This window comes from Anoplolepis gracilipes, chromosome 2 (assembly GCF_047496725.1).
Source record: "Anoplolepis gracilipes chromosome 2, ASM4749672v1, whole genome shotgun sequence".
NCBI classification, from domain to species: Eukaryota; Metazoa; Arthropoda; class Insecta; order Hymenoptera; family Formicidae; genus Anoplolepis; species Anoplolepis gracilipes.
The window spans coordinates 17,559,246-17,575,317 of NC_132971.1; the positions used below are offsets into that span (position 1 = coordinate 17,559,246).

At 31.9% G+C, this 16,072-nt stretch overlaps 1 protein-coding gene across 1 annotated transcript in view; it reads left to right on the forward strand.

Moving 5' to 3' along the window:
• The window catches only part of LOC140662810 (neural cell adhesion molecule 2), a 79,983-nt gene extending 64,165 nt beyond the window's left edge, over positions 1-15,818 (forward strand). The window contains exons 4-6 of the mRNA XM_072886461.1: positions 8,552-8,707; positions 9,445-9,778; positions 12,945-15,818. Coding sequence (XP_072742562.1) covers positions 8,552-8,707; positions 9,445-9,778; positions 12,945-13,084 — 630 coding nt within the window. The 3' untranslated portion in view covers positions 13,085-15,818. The remainder of the gene's footprint in view (positions 1-8,551; positions 8,708-9,444; positions 9,779-12,944) is intronic.
• Positions 15,819-16,072: the final 254 nt, after the last annotated feature.

The following is a 16,072-nucleotide window of genomic DNA, read 5'->3' on the forward strand; positions in this document are numbered from 1 at the left end:
CGAAGCGATTCGCATTTTCAACGCTTTCATTTTCTTCGCAGGACTTTCATTTTAATAAGATTATAGCTTTCGGGGGGTAGAATCAATTTCTTTTGTTCCTTCTTACTCGATTATAAAACAAGTCGTACCTCGCATAATAGGACTCCACTTTAATTAAGATATTAGTGTTATAAATCAAAATTTTAAATGATATTTAATCCATTGCTTAATTAATCATTATTTTTATAAATTAAAAGTATATATAGTTTTCCATATACATAGATCTTTCCATGCATCAGCGCATTAAATTATATCATACATTATCAATTCATTATTATAAGAAAATATTAATCTATTCGATAATAAAAATATCATAGTCTCATTAAAAAAAAATATGAACGTATAAATGAAATTTGTATTAAAATATATTAATAGATAGACATAAGAATTGCATATATTATAAATAAATACATATATTTATTATAATTATTAAGTTGCTTATAAATACATATATAAGCAACTATATACTATTCATACATATATACTATTTTTATAATTTAAATAAATTCTTTAAAAATCATAAAAAAACGAAAAAATGTAAAAAACTAAAAAATTGAGATCCTTTTGGAGTTTCAGAAATCAACATAGCTTTATTTATTGTTCCTCGCTGCTGTATCGGATGATCGTTCGCTGACAAAATTTTTGTTCTGGACGATACAAAAGTTGCAAAATCTAAGGCCACTTATGCAAAACTCTCTGTCACGAACCGTATATAACCTCGGCGGATCTCATACCGTCGCCGACTATGAATAAAAGATGAATTCATGCGCGTCTTGTTTAGTACAGAAATACAGAAACAAGAAACAAGGCCGCCTTAGGCTTCTTTGCCGCGGCGAAAACAAGTAAAAAGGGCTCAGGTACCGCGGGTAGAGTAAAAAGGAAGAGAAAACGAGGGAGAGCAAAGCGCATTACATATCTTGTCTAGGTAACTGCTACCATACGAAAATTTATTCTTTTGCGATAAGATAACACATCATACATTTATAATGTCAACCATGTAAGCGTCATAAAAATTTACAAAGAACAACTATGCGTTTATCTAAAATATTTATTGAAATCATATTATATGGCGTAGTAATGATAAATGAAGACTAAGTTCGTTCTGTTTTTGAATCAAAATCTCACATGTCAATTCATCCCCATCTTTAACCTGATTTGATCTCCAGTTCTGCTCATATGTCATTATATCTATGTGGCATTAAAAATTGACAAATTTTATGTCACGAAGACATAAGGAATTTTTTTTTTAGAATAGATATATTAAATATATATTCATTCTAAGAGCATTTTGAATAATAAATGAAAAATTAATGCTTTCTTGTAATCTTCTATTATAGGTACACTTCGATATCCATTATTTTAAGTACAAAATGCTGGATCAGTATAAATTTTTACACGTAATCCTACTTATAAAATATCAAATAAATTATCAGCAGACTTCCTTTCGTGTTTTATCAACGAGCGTCTGGATTCTTCAATTTAAAACGCCATTTATCTTCGCTTGGAGCACGCCGAAAAAGTTTCGCGTAAAAGTTGCACGGCGGAAATATTCAAAGTCGTTTTTATTTCACGTAAGTCTTTTATTCTCCATTCTCTCAAGTATCCGGCGTTCCTTTAAGTATAGAGAAAACCTGAGAGAGATATCGAAGAGCGAATGTTTCCTTTATAGCGAGAGCATATCTGTTCGTATGTATTAAAAAAAGTAACGAATCTTTGCTCCGGCGTAAACGGGATTCTCTTCTAAGATCAGACGTTTTAAGTGGGCTCTTGGCCGGAAATAATTAATCATTATTCCCGGAAGTTGCAATTCACGTACGAGGGGTCAAACACGGTTCATCGGATCTTCCAGTTTTTTACTCGATGTTGCCGACGTTGAATTTGTGTGCCAGCTAGCAGTTCAGCCAACAATTTATGCGCATATCGTTACACGACTTTGTATAAAGAAATTAACTTATTCCAAATTTATTCTTATATGTATTGGATATAATGTATTTCGTCGCGTCTCGAAACAATGTGTCAATACGAGTTATACATATGATGCATGCATGTATAACGAAAACGAGAATTGAAAAGATTATCGGCAAATTTTCTGGGCCTTCTGGAAACACAGGGAGTGAACGCGGTTGTAAATCACGCGATAAATGCCAAATCGAGCGGCTGCCAACGAGTTCTTACGAAAACTCGACGTTTTAGGTACGTCACACGACTCGTCTTCAACTTGATCTCACTAGGGAAAATGCATGCACAGGTTTCCGGTGAAAAGCGGAATCCTTCTCTTCGAAAAATGTTCTTGGCCACGATAAATCGTAGGATAAAATGAGCGAAGGTATAATAGAGGATATCCGGATAGTGAATAGAAGAGTTCTTTGAGAATGCAGATAGAGCGAATGAGAGATTGGAGAAGCGAAGAACTATCGGAAATGAAAAAATTCAAGAGAAGAATTCTCCCAAAGTATCAAGACATTAAATTTCTCTCCCTTCTGAAGCATCTTCGAAGTATTTCATTACGTTTTTTCGTAGAGTTGTTCCTTCTTTCGCGAATAATACGAACTCTTTTTTATGTTCAAGGCGTCGAAATTGAAATCTATTGATAAAACAGACTTCAAGAAAACTTATCTTTCCGATGCCGTAAAGTTTCGTGGTTATATTTGGTTTCCGCCCACGGGATTCCCGTGCACGTGATATAATTTGTTTGAGCGCGTCTATGCCAAATCGAGAAAGTACGTTTCAAAAGCGCCCTTTTGTGCACGAACTAAATGAAACGTATCGCGGTGAAGTGCGATTGATATCACAAATAGATAGGATAGATTGGATGGCGCGCGCACACGGATGGAATCGATATTATCATGAAACGATGATGCGATAAATTAAGGCTTTCTCATCAATATATATATATGGAATTATACGAATCCATTTACGAAACTAATATAAAACGTAAACGCAATATCATCATTTAGCTTTAATTTCTTATAAAGTAACCCAACATTTTTGTTGAGCAAAATGAAATAGATGATATGTACATCGCATGAATTAATTCATTCAAGGAATGAATAGTTTATCTGAGATGCTATAATTCAAATTTTAAAATTTTATTATTTATACTGAAATATTTCTACTAAAACCATCAAACGCAAAACGTTGCGAGAGTGATGTGATTTTCCAATTATTTCTAAAATAGTAAAATAGTAAAATAACGTCAATATCGATTAGAAATAACAGATACGGTGATCGAGCGATACCCAACGTAATTGACTATTACTTCACACTTCAATACATCAAAATCGATATATCGATTATATTAACCGTTCTCAAACTAAATCTCGAGAATATTCTGTTATTAAGTTATAATCAATGTACAAATTGTACACACTTGCAACGAATTGATTTCTATTATCATAACCATAGAAATTAATTGAAATAACTTTATGCAAAAATTAAGCTCAGATATTTTGAAATGATAAAATCATTTCCAAATTAATCAATATAGAAATAATAATAATGATGATAATAAAATAAAAGTATGCTTTATAAAAATAAATTTCGCTAATATTTTTAATAATTTTGGCTTATAAAATTAATAAATTAATTAAAAAATTGTTTCCCTCTTCTTTCGCTCACTCTAAAAAAAAAAAAAAAAAAAGAAAATATATATTTTATGACGTTATTTATGAGAGCGACGTTTTAAATTTCTATATTTATCTGAGAAAAATTCGATCAACAAAATTAAATTGTGGTATTTATTTATAAAATAAGCTTTAATGCATATTTTCATTCGCAATCGGTCTCTGCGGAATATCCAGTAACAAATTTTCGCGCCGTATATGTGAAACAATTATTTTTAATGTCTTTAGAAAGCATTATCGCTCCCAGTTCTCCTCGATTTCGTGAGCATTGTTATAGCTATAAGTTTTCGAAGCTGCGATGTGTATAAGCTGTGACGTGTATAAAATGTAGCTGTGTAGTGATTGGCTTGATTCTCGCGCGAGACCTGGAAGGAATGGGTAAAGGAACTTTCCTCATTACAAGAATACTTTTAAAATAGCTCACTGATAAACGAATGAACTTTCGGCGTTCCTTATCAGCCCGATACTATATCGAGTAAGAGTCGAAAGTGATCGCAGCAAGAATGTAGCGATAGAGTGGCGGCTTTTAATTTCTTTCCTACCGCTGCTGGTGTGGCTTCGTTAGTACTGGAAATGTTCTTATCGCTGGAGAACTTTTCTTCTTTCTTTTCTCTTTTTCTCTTCTTTTTTTTTGTTTTGTTAAGAGTAAAGTTTTTATCCATAACGAAAATTTCTGTAACAGTCAAGGATTCTAATTATAGTCATTGTTTTATTTCGCGCACAATTCTCCATTAATCGTTCCATTAACTCCCTGTCTCTCTGTATTTATGTTTAAGCCCAGCTTTTGTCCCGCTGCAAATTTGTATCTAGAATGTAGAGGCATAAATTACCGATTGTGGCAATTCCCGGTCGACAGACAAAGAATGTATGTGGTGCAAGTCGCTTAGTGCGCTCCGTAACAGGGATATTTCCCAATTAAGCTCTCCCTACGAGCGGCGGTGCATCTTAGCTCGTGTGCCGCATGTGTGCGCGCTTTTGGCGCGTGTTGATGCTATTACTTGCCGCTACTGTACAAAGTCTTTCCTGTGCTTGGGCCAGCAATCCCCACGAGGCACGGTTTAATAGCTTGCTACGGGAATTCTCTAGGACGATCGGTTACCTAACACGCGTCTAATAAGACTGATGATGATCGAGTCAGGCGAAACAACTTAAGAGGAAATTAAGTACGTAGGCTCGACGTGAGCCAGACATATGCTACTCCAATTTACATTTTGTTCCAAGTTTTAATTGGTTTTAATCCTTTCCGGGTTACATTCGCCTCGCGTTTCGCGCGTACGAACTTTTAACCCTTTCCACTCGAAAGTCAAATAGACCCGCCGCCCACAAACTTCAACAGTTTCTCTCTAAGCCAGATATACTTTATGTATTTAAGCTAAAAATAATTCCATTAGCATCTTATCTAAAAATCTGTTAATGTTTTTTTCTTAAGTTTTTTCTTTTTGTATATTATACAGAACTGCTTAATAAGCAAAACGTTACTATGAAAATCACATAAAGATGTATGTTGCAAAAATTTTTGATATAATTTTGTTATTATACTATTAATTATATTTATAATCATATTTAGTTTTAAAATGGTAGCTATTAAAAGAGAGAAGAGAGAAGAGAAAAAAAAGAAAAAGAAAATAATTGGAAATAATAAATCGATGAAGCAAACAATTATTTTCTCGTTTATATATACTTAGATCTCTGATTTTTAATTTAACTTTACAAATAAAAAAGAGATGAAAAATTTTAACTTAAATATACTAGCTTTATTGAGAGCTTCACTATGATTTCAATCTTGTTTAGACTTTTTAATTGACGTAGGAGCTTCTTTAATTGATCGCGCGAGTATCTCGAGAAACAAACGTTTCTGTTTCTCTAGTATAAAGTAAAGAAATACTACTCGTCTTAACAGTCCACGTACACGTGTATCTGTATCTGGAGTTAGTTGAAACTGAACGACGGATGTCCAAGGGATTTGAGCGTCCTTGTCTTTCCCGACTGCTCGAGAAGACACCGGAGAGTTCCTGTAACTTCGTGCTGATTGCGGCAAACTCTACCACCCGATAACTTATACCAGTCAAAGGCCAGCAAGGATACACACAGCCACACACACACACACACACACACACACTGCACGCGCGGACTCTCTCGCCATATTGGATTCGCCGTTACACGTCGGTGCACCGTAGATATGCCCTTTTCAGGATTGGATCCAGGATTACAGTAAGTATCCTGGATTACCGGTTTGGCAGTTACTAGAGATGTCATATCCTTGGGAATTGGTTTTGCCCACGATGTATTACGTGAAATCAGCCTAATTATGTTCTATCTGATGGCACTAAGACATTTCTGATGAAGTTTATTTTATCTTTAGATCAGGAGGTAAAAAATAATTGGTAATATGACAGATTTTAACCCATTAGATCAAAATACTGGAGATAGATGATCTTTGTTATATATCATAGTAAACTCTTTGAGAGCATAAGAAGATTCGAGAAAATTATACTTTTTTTACTAAAGTCTTATTATTAAAAGATTTTTGTTTCTTAATCAATTAAATTTAATATCTTTTTGCAGTTTTAATATTTTCACTTTTTTAGATTTCTCCTACAATTAATAAAACAGATCTATAACGTATATACGGTATATATACATATCTGTATACATGTATAGATCTGTTTCTGTTAATTGTAGAAGAGATCTAAAAAAATGAAAATACTAAAACTGCAAAATTTAATATATATATATATATATATATAGAGCTAATTATTAATTATTATATTATTATATATGTATATTATATACATTATAAAATATTAATTTATATTTTTATTATAGCTCCGTTAGATGCATATATTGCGTTCATATTGTGCACATTACAAGCAGAGTCCTTGTGACATCCAAGTTTTTACATTACTATTATATTCCGAGAATTTCCACCCAATTATTGCATAAATCCTTTGTGATATCATGTCGAGGTGAACTCGACATATTTGTTTTGCGATGCTCCTTCACAAAGTTCTCCAAACACTTGATGCAAAGCATAATTGTATATATAATCAGAAAATTACATTTCTGTAATCTTCATAAGAGAAACTCCACAAATAATGAAAATTAGAAATGTATCGTTAAATTAGATTGTTTTTTATTTTACGTTACTTCATTAAGATAAATCGAGAACAAAAAATTATATATATATATATATATATATATATATATATATATATATATATATATATATATATATATGTATACACACACACACACATACACACACGCACATACACACACACACACATACACACACACATACACACACACACACACACGCACACGCACACACGCGTAATATACTTAATTAATTACTATTTTATTGGTCGAAATTAATGCGGATTGTAAATAAGATATACGGTTGCATAAGTGTAGCGAATTGTTATATCGTTTTCCAGATAAATCAGCTGTGACAGTTATCTCTTTGCATCTTGCTTTTAAAATTTACATTAACGTAAAATATTTGCGGCTTTTAATTAAAACATGTCAACTAAAATTTAAAATAGAAATTTCCTATATACATATAAATAAAAATAAATTTAATTAAAAGCTGTTGATTAAAATGAGCGCAATAATGTTTTATTATATATATATATATATATATAATATGTTCTCATTATATATATAAAAAATATAATTATACAGTTATTTATATATCCTTTTTAAAAATGAGGAAAAGTTTGAATACTCGGCAATAACAACCATTGGCATTCAAAATGTATATGTTTGACACATATGATAATTTATGAAAATATATTTTGTAAAAGTGGTAAAGATGTAAAAAGTTAAAAATTGATATGCTATGATATATGTTATTATAATATTTATGTGCTGTGCGTATATAAAACATAATGTAAGGACAATTCCTGGTCACATGGCCAATTCGGTATAAAGTTCTTTAATATAGCACTCTGCAATTGAGATAGGTGATAAAACACATTTGGAATGTAACAGCAAATTTATATATTCATGTATACATTAATGACTATTAGTAAACAAGAAAAAAATATATTATAAAAATATTTTAACAGAGAAAAAAATTTTAAAAGCTTTAACACATTTTTCTCTGTAAAAAACTTTAATGCTTATCAACTTTAAATGACTTATATACAATTTTAAAAATTATGTAAATGGTTAAATATAATAGATTAGTTTTTTTATTAATTTAAACTAGCACAGGAAATTGATAATATCGCTATGTGATTAAAATAGCGTGTGATGTAGCCGCTATCCAATATATTGAGCATAGTTTCGTGGTTAGCTCACTGGGGAATGAAAATTAGCTTGAAATTAGGATACTCTAATGGCCGTGATAATTGATATTCGATGCGTATCGAGGCCTCTCATATAACACACTATTGTCTCCTATATATTGTTGCCATCAATAGCTTAATACTGCTCTCAAGTCGTATATATCGTGCAAATAACTGTCGTTATTTAATAATTGTTTTTACTTTTTGTAACTAGAGATAACCACATACAATAATTATAATTATATTTCTACAAACAAAATTCTGATATTTTTGATATTGTGTGAAATTTGTAAAATAATATGAAATTCATAGGTTTATTTATTCTTTCTTTTTGCATCTCGTCTTGTATTTTGTTTATTTAAAAGTTAATAATATTATATAATATTATTCAAAAGTTAGCAATGTTAATTTTTTCAATGAAATTTTGAATTATTTACGCAAAAATATACCTCACAAATATAAATACACGTACGCAATGATAATGATAATATTTCCTTTTTAATAAATGTATCAACGTATCAATTGCTACGCAGTGAAATGTTAACAAGTGCTCCATTTTTATATTTAATAAAAACATCTAATTTTCTTCTGTTATAGATTACGTGGGTAAGGAGAAGAGACAGACAATTGTTAACAGTTGGTACCAGCACGCATTCCACCGACAAGAGATTTGTTATTAGGCACTCGAGCACCGATTGGCAGCTCACTATACGTGCCGTAACGCTGGACGATGCTGGCATCTATGAATGTCAGGTATTTCGATGCAAATCGTTTATTTCTCCTGCAATACTTTTAACTTTCATTTTATACTATACAATGGTATGGAAATTAAACTTTTTTAGTAGCGGTTGATTAAAATAGAGTATTTTGTTTTTAGCTATATCTAGTAAATCAATTCTCATATATGGTTCCGTGACACTTTGTTAAAGGTTTCATTTGTCGAAAATGTCAGTTGAAATGCCAAAGCGATCGATTATAAGCCAATGCTTAAGGTCGTCCTGATTAGCCGTATCTTTAGCCACAATTGGGTTGTCTAAAGGATAAATCAATGTCGTTTATTTGATGATGAATATAATTTCTAATAATCTAATTACAATATAATATAGCTCATTATGATATAAAAAGTGGCTATTATTATATCTACAAACCAATTATTTATGCTCAAATAGTAGTTTTATAATTTTTAGGTTTACTTTATAATATTACGTATATTTTATTTATAACGTTGTGTAATTTATTAGTTCTCTATACAAGATCGTTTCTATATGATTTTAACTAATAAGAAATAAATACCTTTGCTTGTAATATTTTCTATTCCGCACAATTCTAAATAGTTTAAATATAAATTTATATTGAGAATATATATGTAATTACTGTTTTGAATATTACGTCGGGAAATAGAATTACTGAGAACATTTTATCTCTCTTTTTCTCTTGAACTTGTCTAACGTATCATGATAAGTTAAAGTTTCGCTATATTATGATCGCAGGTGACGTCGCATCCAGTGCAGCGAAACTTCGCCCGTCTGAAAATCACTCAGGCGTACTCGATAATACTAGGTGCGCCTGATTTGCACGTGAAGCAAGGCTCGAGTCTCCGTTTGGAATGCCAACTTGTAGCGGCCACGGAAAAGCCTCTTTACGTCTTCTGGTTTCGTCAGGGCCGTATGATAAATTACGACGAGGAGCCCGGCGTCAAAGTCGGGCTCATGGCGAACGGCTCCATTTTGACGGTGAACAAAACGAAACTTACGCACAACGGCAACTACACGTGTGCGCCTAGCAATGCCAAGCAGGCGTCTGTCATGGTCCATGTGATTGAAGGTGAGAGAAGCGTCATTCTGTCGCTAATTCCTCGGTAACTCGGGACTTGACGCTATCGAAAGCAACCTCTCGGGGCGAGATTAACCTAAAAATATTATTTTATATCAATTTGTACCAAAGATGATGAAACATTTTCTGTTAAGTATTATAATTTTATTAAGGAGAGAATATATAGGGTGTTAAAAATACTATTCAGTATTTGTATAGTAGATAGTGCACATAATACTGAGTGAAAAAGTCTTGCTAAATATAAGTCAAACAAAAATTCAATCCTTTCAGAGATATAAGCAATTTTGTACTATTACTTTCATGCTTAATTTATTGGCTTCTATGTGTTTCGATGTTTACAAATCGCTTTCTAAATATCCTCATATATGTATAATTCCATACATACTTTAAAAAGATTTCTAGTTATAATGTGATTATAATACAGCTGTACAATTGCTAATTGTGAAGACATTCAGAACACGATTTGTCAACATCGAAATACGTAGAAGTCAATACGACAATCATAAAAGTAATATGCAAAATGGTTTATATCTTTGAAACGATAGAATTATCGATCTTCGTTTACTAACAATAAGACTTTCTTGCTCAGCATTGTGTGTACTTTTTATCATATAAATATTAAATAAATTTTTTAAACATCCGGTATATAAGAAAAATATCACATGTATTCTTTAATTTGTTTAGAGGAATAAGTATTCATTTAGTTTAATTTAAAAAAATATATAAATATATTTCAATAAAAAAAACATATATCTTCTATTAATATACGAATTTTCTCTATAAATAGTGTATTACAGTAGTGTTAGAGTAGTTTCTAATATAAATTAGGACTGGAACGCTAACAAATTAACTAAAGTTATGTTTCTAAACAAGTGCAGATCTGTACATATAGACGTATTATTTTGCATTCTCAAAGCAAGATATAATGATTATTTGCTGACTATAAACAGACAGCTGCTGTTCAGAAAATCTTACTTCAACATAAATGAGAACGTTTGTTATTAGCATTTACATACGAGATATATATAAATATATATGTGTATGTATAGAACATTAGCTGTGGGTCTGTTATTTATAATTAGGAAATAATAATTATATCTTGCTTCAAGAACGTAATATGTATATATATATATATATATATATATATATATATATATATATACACGTATATAGAAAGAAAATATCATAAATGCAATTACTTCAAATATATCCCAAAAATATATATAGAATCCGTAATGTTGTGTCGAAATGTATAAAAACAAATAAAATTTTAAACAAAAGAGCCTTTTATATAGGATTCTTCATTAAATCATCCGCTTTTATTTCGTCGATGAAAAATTTTTAAACTTTATATAGATAAATTGTGAATTTTTTCATATTCAATGCGATTATAAATATTGAACAGTTGAAGAAACAATATATTGATATACACGCTCATGCTGAAAAAACGACATTTTCTCTATATTTATTACAGAAAAAATTATATATTTAAAGAACGGTGAGTGATCTAATCTGAAAATAAACCAGGTCGCGAATGCGTCAATTATAGACAGAATCTGCGATCTTTAGAAATATAACGCGATAGTAATTGACTCGCTTCAGTTATACCAAAGATCGGAACCGATCGACGGCAGGAACTTTCGTAACTTGAATATTCATTAGAGTAAGAGTCGAACAATTAAACGGTTGTAGGAAGCTCATTACGATCGGATTTAGTGGCTCTCGTAGACGCATTCATCCCCGACCCCGCGTAGCTTGCTTGCGATAACGGCGAAGGGCTGTTCAAAATTGTACGACCGCTTCACTAACGACGGAACTTTTACCCTCCGAGTTCGCCGCTAGGACAAAGTTCGATGTAATTTTTCGAAAGTACGATAGAAGTTCTCTCGCGCCGGCCTTACCTATACTTTAACGTGCTTAGTAACTACATAATAACGCGATAGTCTGCCAGACATTATCAAACTTATCTATTATTTTCTCTTTACAAGGCGATACACGATAATTTTATTTTAATTTTTTTTACACGTTCTACGACGCCTTCGACATCGCCGGTCGTGGAAAGTTTTCCGAGGCATTAATGTGTATACACATTGTATCAAGTCTAAAGAGTTTTACTTATTTTGTTCTCATAGAAAATAAAGAGAATATATGAAGTTAAATAAAGAAATTCAATAAATAAAATTTTTGAAAAACTTTTTTTTACATATATTCAAAGCTACTGCTATATAATAATTGTGGATTAAATATCTAATGTTGAAAACTTGCATTACATATAATACATATAAAAGCTAACACACATATAAAAAAGAATTTATATTTTGTCATGAAACAATATAACAATTTATAATTCCAATTTAAAATTTCTTATTTTTATAAATAACAAGATAAAATAAATGAAAAGGTTTTAAATTAAGCCATAAGATTTCTAATTTAAAGATATTTAAATGAAAGATAGATAATTTTAGACTTTATAAAAAAATATTACTGACATTTTTTTTATTAAGATTTTTGTGACAATTTATTAAAAGTCCCGACATAAAGAATTATAAAACATAAACTTAGATTATTTAACTAGAATTATTAAATTTGTTTAGAATTAGATTTTAATATTAAAATTTTAGATTTTAATATTAATATTTAAGATTAATATTAATATTAATATTTAATATTAAAGATTAGAGTTTAATATTAGTAGTATAATTTGTTTTGAAGGATTTCAATCCAGTATAAAAAGAGACAAACGTCTTGAAAAATTCGCAAAGTTCGACAGATATTCATCCAATGTTTGCCGTGTCTTCATTGACATGACAGCTAGAAGAGCTCTACGAACGTGACCAGATTGTCAAGAAGTATTTTCTACAGAAAAAGTGCAAAGCAATCCGCGTTTCATCTTATATCTCAACTAAAAACGTCGGATGGTTTGAAATAATTTAAAACATTGTTTTTACTCTGTCAAGAAAAGGTTTTATTATTTTATTTAAAACGCTTTCTTATTTTCCTCGTTGTAAATTGTATTCTTTCTCTGATCTAAATATACATAAATAAATAAATATATACGAAAATAGTTAACCTAAAATTAAGCAGTCTAAACGCCTGTTTATTATTCACTTTGCTCCTCCATTATCGTATGAAACTCAGCTTTCTAATCTCGTTGCAGAAGAGGAGAAGCCAGCGGCGATGCACGGGGGTGACAGAAGGAACCTCAGCCCAGCAATTTTGGCGAGCAACTTTCTGGTGTCCCTCCTAGCGGCCGTCAGCTGGAGGATACCGAGTTTCACGAACCTTTACCCGACGTGAATTACCGCCGTCCCTTCGGCGGCGGCAGTTTACTGTCCCTCTGCGACGAGGGTTCCTCCGTCGAGAAAACGAGTTCTCGGGTCGTCGTTCTGCTGCTCGGCGCGCGGCGCAAACCCAAGAAGAAACTCCGTTCATAGGGAATGTGTGCAATGTGGTGCCCACAAACTCGGCGATACCTTACTCGGTTTACCTTGTAAAACGTGTGTTTTTCTTGCGTATATTAAATAAACGCAGTTCGGATGGCAGTAGTCGGGATATGCGCGCTCGACGTGTCTCGTGTCTCTGACAGTGTCCTGTGAGCTCAAAGGTTGTCAGCGAGTCTGTTGGTTTGTTTAGTGCACACATCTGTGAGAAACCCTCTCTTCAACTCCCCCTTCATTCCTTTATCTATTTCTATCTTGGCCCGTTCTCGCGCGAGTGCCGCGTAAATGTGCTTGGCCGGACGATTGTACTCCGTTTTGGAATTGAGCTAGCAATTTACTGTAGGATATGTTTTATTCTAATACACACATATACACACATACATGCATACACTTTCTCGTGTAATCTACGTCTCTCATTGCGTGCGAGGTTACAATTTAAGCTCCTGTCCACGCGACATTCCCATAATAAAGATGAGAAATAAGATTTCAATATGTAAATATAAACGCAATTTTTTCTGTTATATTTCTTTGATAATAAATCGTATAAAACAATTAAAGTTTTTTGAAAAAGAAAAAAACTTTCAACATTTTAAGAAATGAATAATTTTGACAAATTGTATGAAAATATAACACATAAAATAATATAAAAACTTTTGTAATTAAATCGCATACATTCATATTTTTATCTTAAATATAATAATATTCTCTTTTTTTTATCATGTTTAAGCTAGATTACAACTGTGTTTGGACAACGTGAATCGCAATGAGACAAGAAGATTATCGAACTATGGTACTAAGGTACGTTGTAAGGTACACATTTGGTGAAAAATTCGCGTAAGCGGAAGGGGAGTCTCGGTTTGCTTGGACAAGAAAACTCGGTTTCTCGCAGGAAATACGTTTCCCGATGAGAACCCTTCCGTTCGATATGCAGCTCGTCGATATCTTTCAGTGTGCGTGAGTCGGCGAGTCATGCATATTTCTTCGTATGTGCATTCTACATATACATATATACACTTATGTATTTGTTACGTACACAGAAATGTATACAGTGGGAGCTCGATTTATCGTTTTTCCAATTAATCGTTCTACTATTCATATTTTCAAATCCCAAAGTGATTTGTATCGCTTATCGTTTGCCGCGTATATTCATTAATCGCACTGATTGTTTTTAGTTTGTAGTCCAAACATCCCCTCCGAAAACGTTCGATCGAGTTTTTACCGTATACTATACGTTATTATGTAATGTAGAAGTTGTTGCGGAAATCGTGTTTTTCTCGTGATCAAAACATAATAATGATGAATTATGCTTTACGAATAAATCGTCTGCTATCAAGATTTTTTTTATTTCATAATTCAATATAAATATAAAAAAATTTATTTGAAATTTATACCTAAATAGATGATTAAGCTGAAATTGGAATAAAATAAAACCTAATTAGTACATATAATAATATAGGTTAAGAAAAATATATTTCCAATAAAATTGATTCCGTATTTTAATTTTGTTATCTTCAACGGTAGCAGAAGATTTAAATTTAGAATATGCGCTGTTTCGAAATCACGATGATAAAACACAAGCGGATTTCTTGCGACAACTTGATTACGCGAGCCTGAAGTGGATGAGCGACGTTCTTTCCGCGCTGTAGAAAGCCTTACCTCAATTTCCGTCGACTCTCACAGTGTCATTGTGTGAAGGGGTTCTTCCTCCGTGCTTCGTACCTCTCGAATGGGTATACATCGAAGCATCCTCGCAGAGCACATATATTCTTTAAATAAATGATGAACGCAAAGAATGTGTTCGATATGAGGAGAGGACTGATGAACACTGTCGCGAGCGTGTTGCTCTCCTTTTCTAACTGTTCATTCGGTCATTATTCTTTCGCTCGGTGTATACCTACTTTCGTACGACTTCAAAATTAAAGAATGATCCGACCTCGGATGGTGCATCACGATCAAATCTTTCGAGAAACACACATAAAGTACACTCTTTCCTCAATTTTAACGAAATCGGAATTTATTCGATATTCCAACGATTTCACTTTCGACGCAAATGTATGTACATGCGGTTCCATTGATCGAGGCATGATTAGTAAAGCATCGTCTCTAACCGTTCTTTATTTCGTTAGAACAGTGAACGTAATGTAAATAAGTTGAAAAGTTCTCTAAAAGATGTCTAAATGGAATGCTTAAAAAAAAATCTTCCGGACATCTCTTTTAGATACTTGTCGTGTCTAGATATCGGACATCAATTTGTGGATTGTAAAGTAATAAAGATGAAAAAACAGAGATGGCGAGAAAAGGAATATAAAAGTTTTCGAAAGGATTCTCGCGTTTTTACGACGGTTCACGATATTCGCGAATGCCGCTGATTTCGTGGCCTTCGTGCAATGGAGAGAAAACACGTGAGCGTCACGGTCTTTAACCATACATCGAGTTTTATGCGCGGCACGCACGACACGTGGCGATGCGGCCGCGGACACGCGCTCATCAACGTTATTTATCTGGATACGTGGAATCAATGTAAATACTAAACATTCTAATTACGCATTCAATAAAACATTAATCGTGACTATACACGAATATAATGACTTAGTTCCTATCTCTCAATAAGTATATATCTTTAATTAATTATTTTTCAATAATTTCTTTTATTTCATTATTATTAGTACAAATTTTTAATAATGCTTAAAACATAAAATTAATAAAGTACATTTCTGTGTAATTAATAATAAATTATAAATATAAAAATTTTATACAAGCTTTGAAAATATAAGTTTTATATTTTTTATAAAGTGTAACGTAATGAGAACAATTTTTTTATATTAATTTTTCAAAACTTTAATAA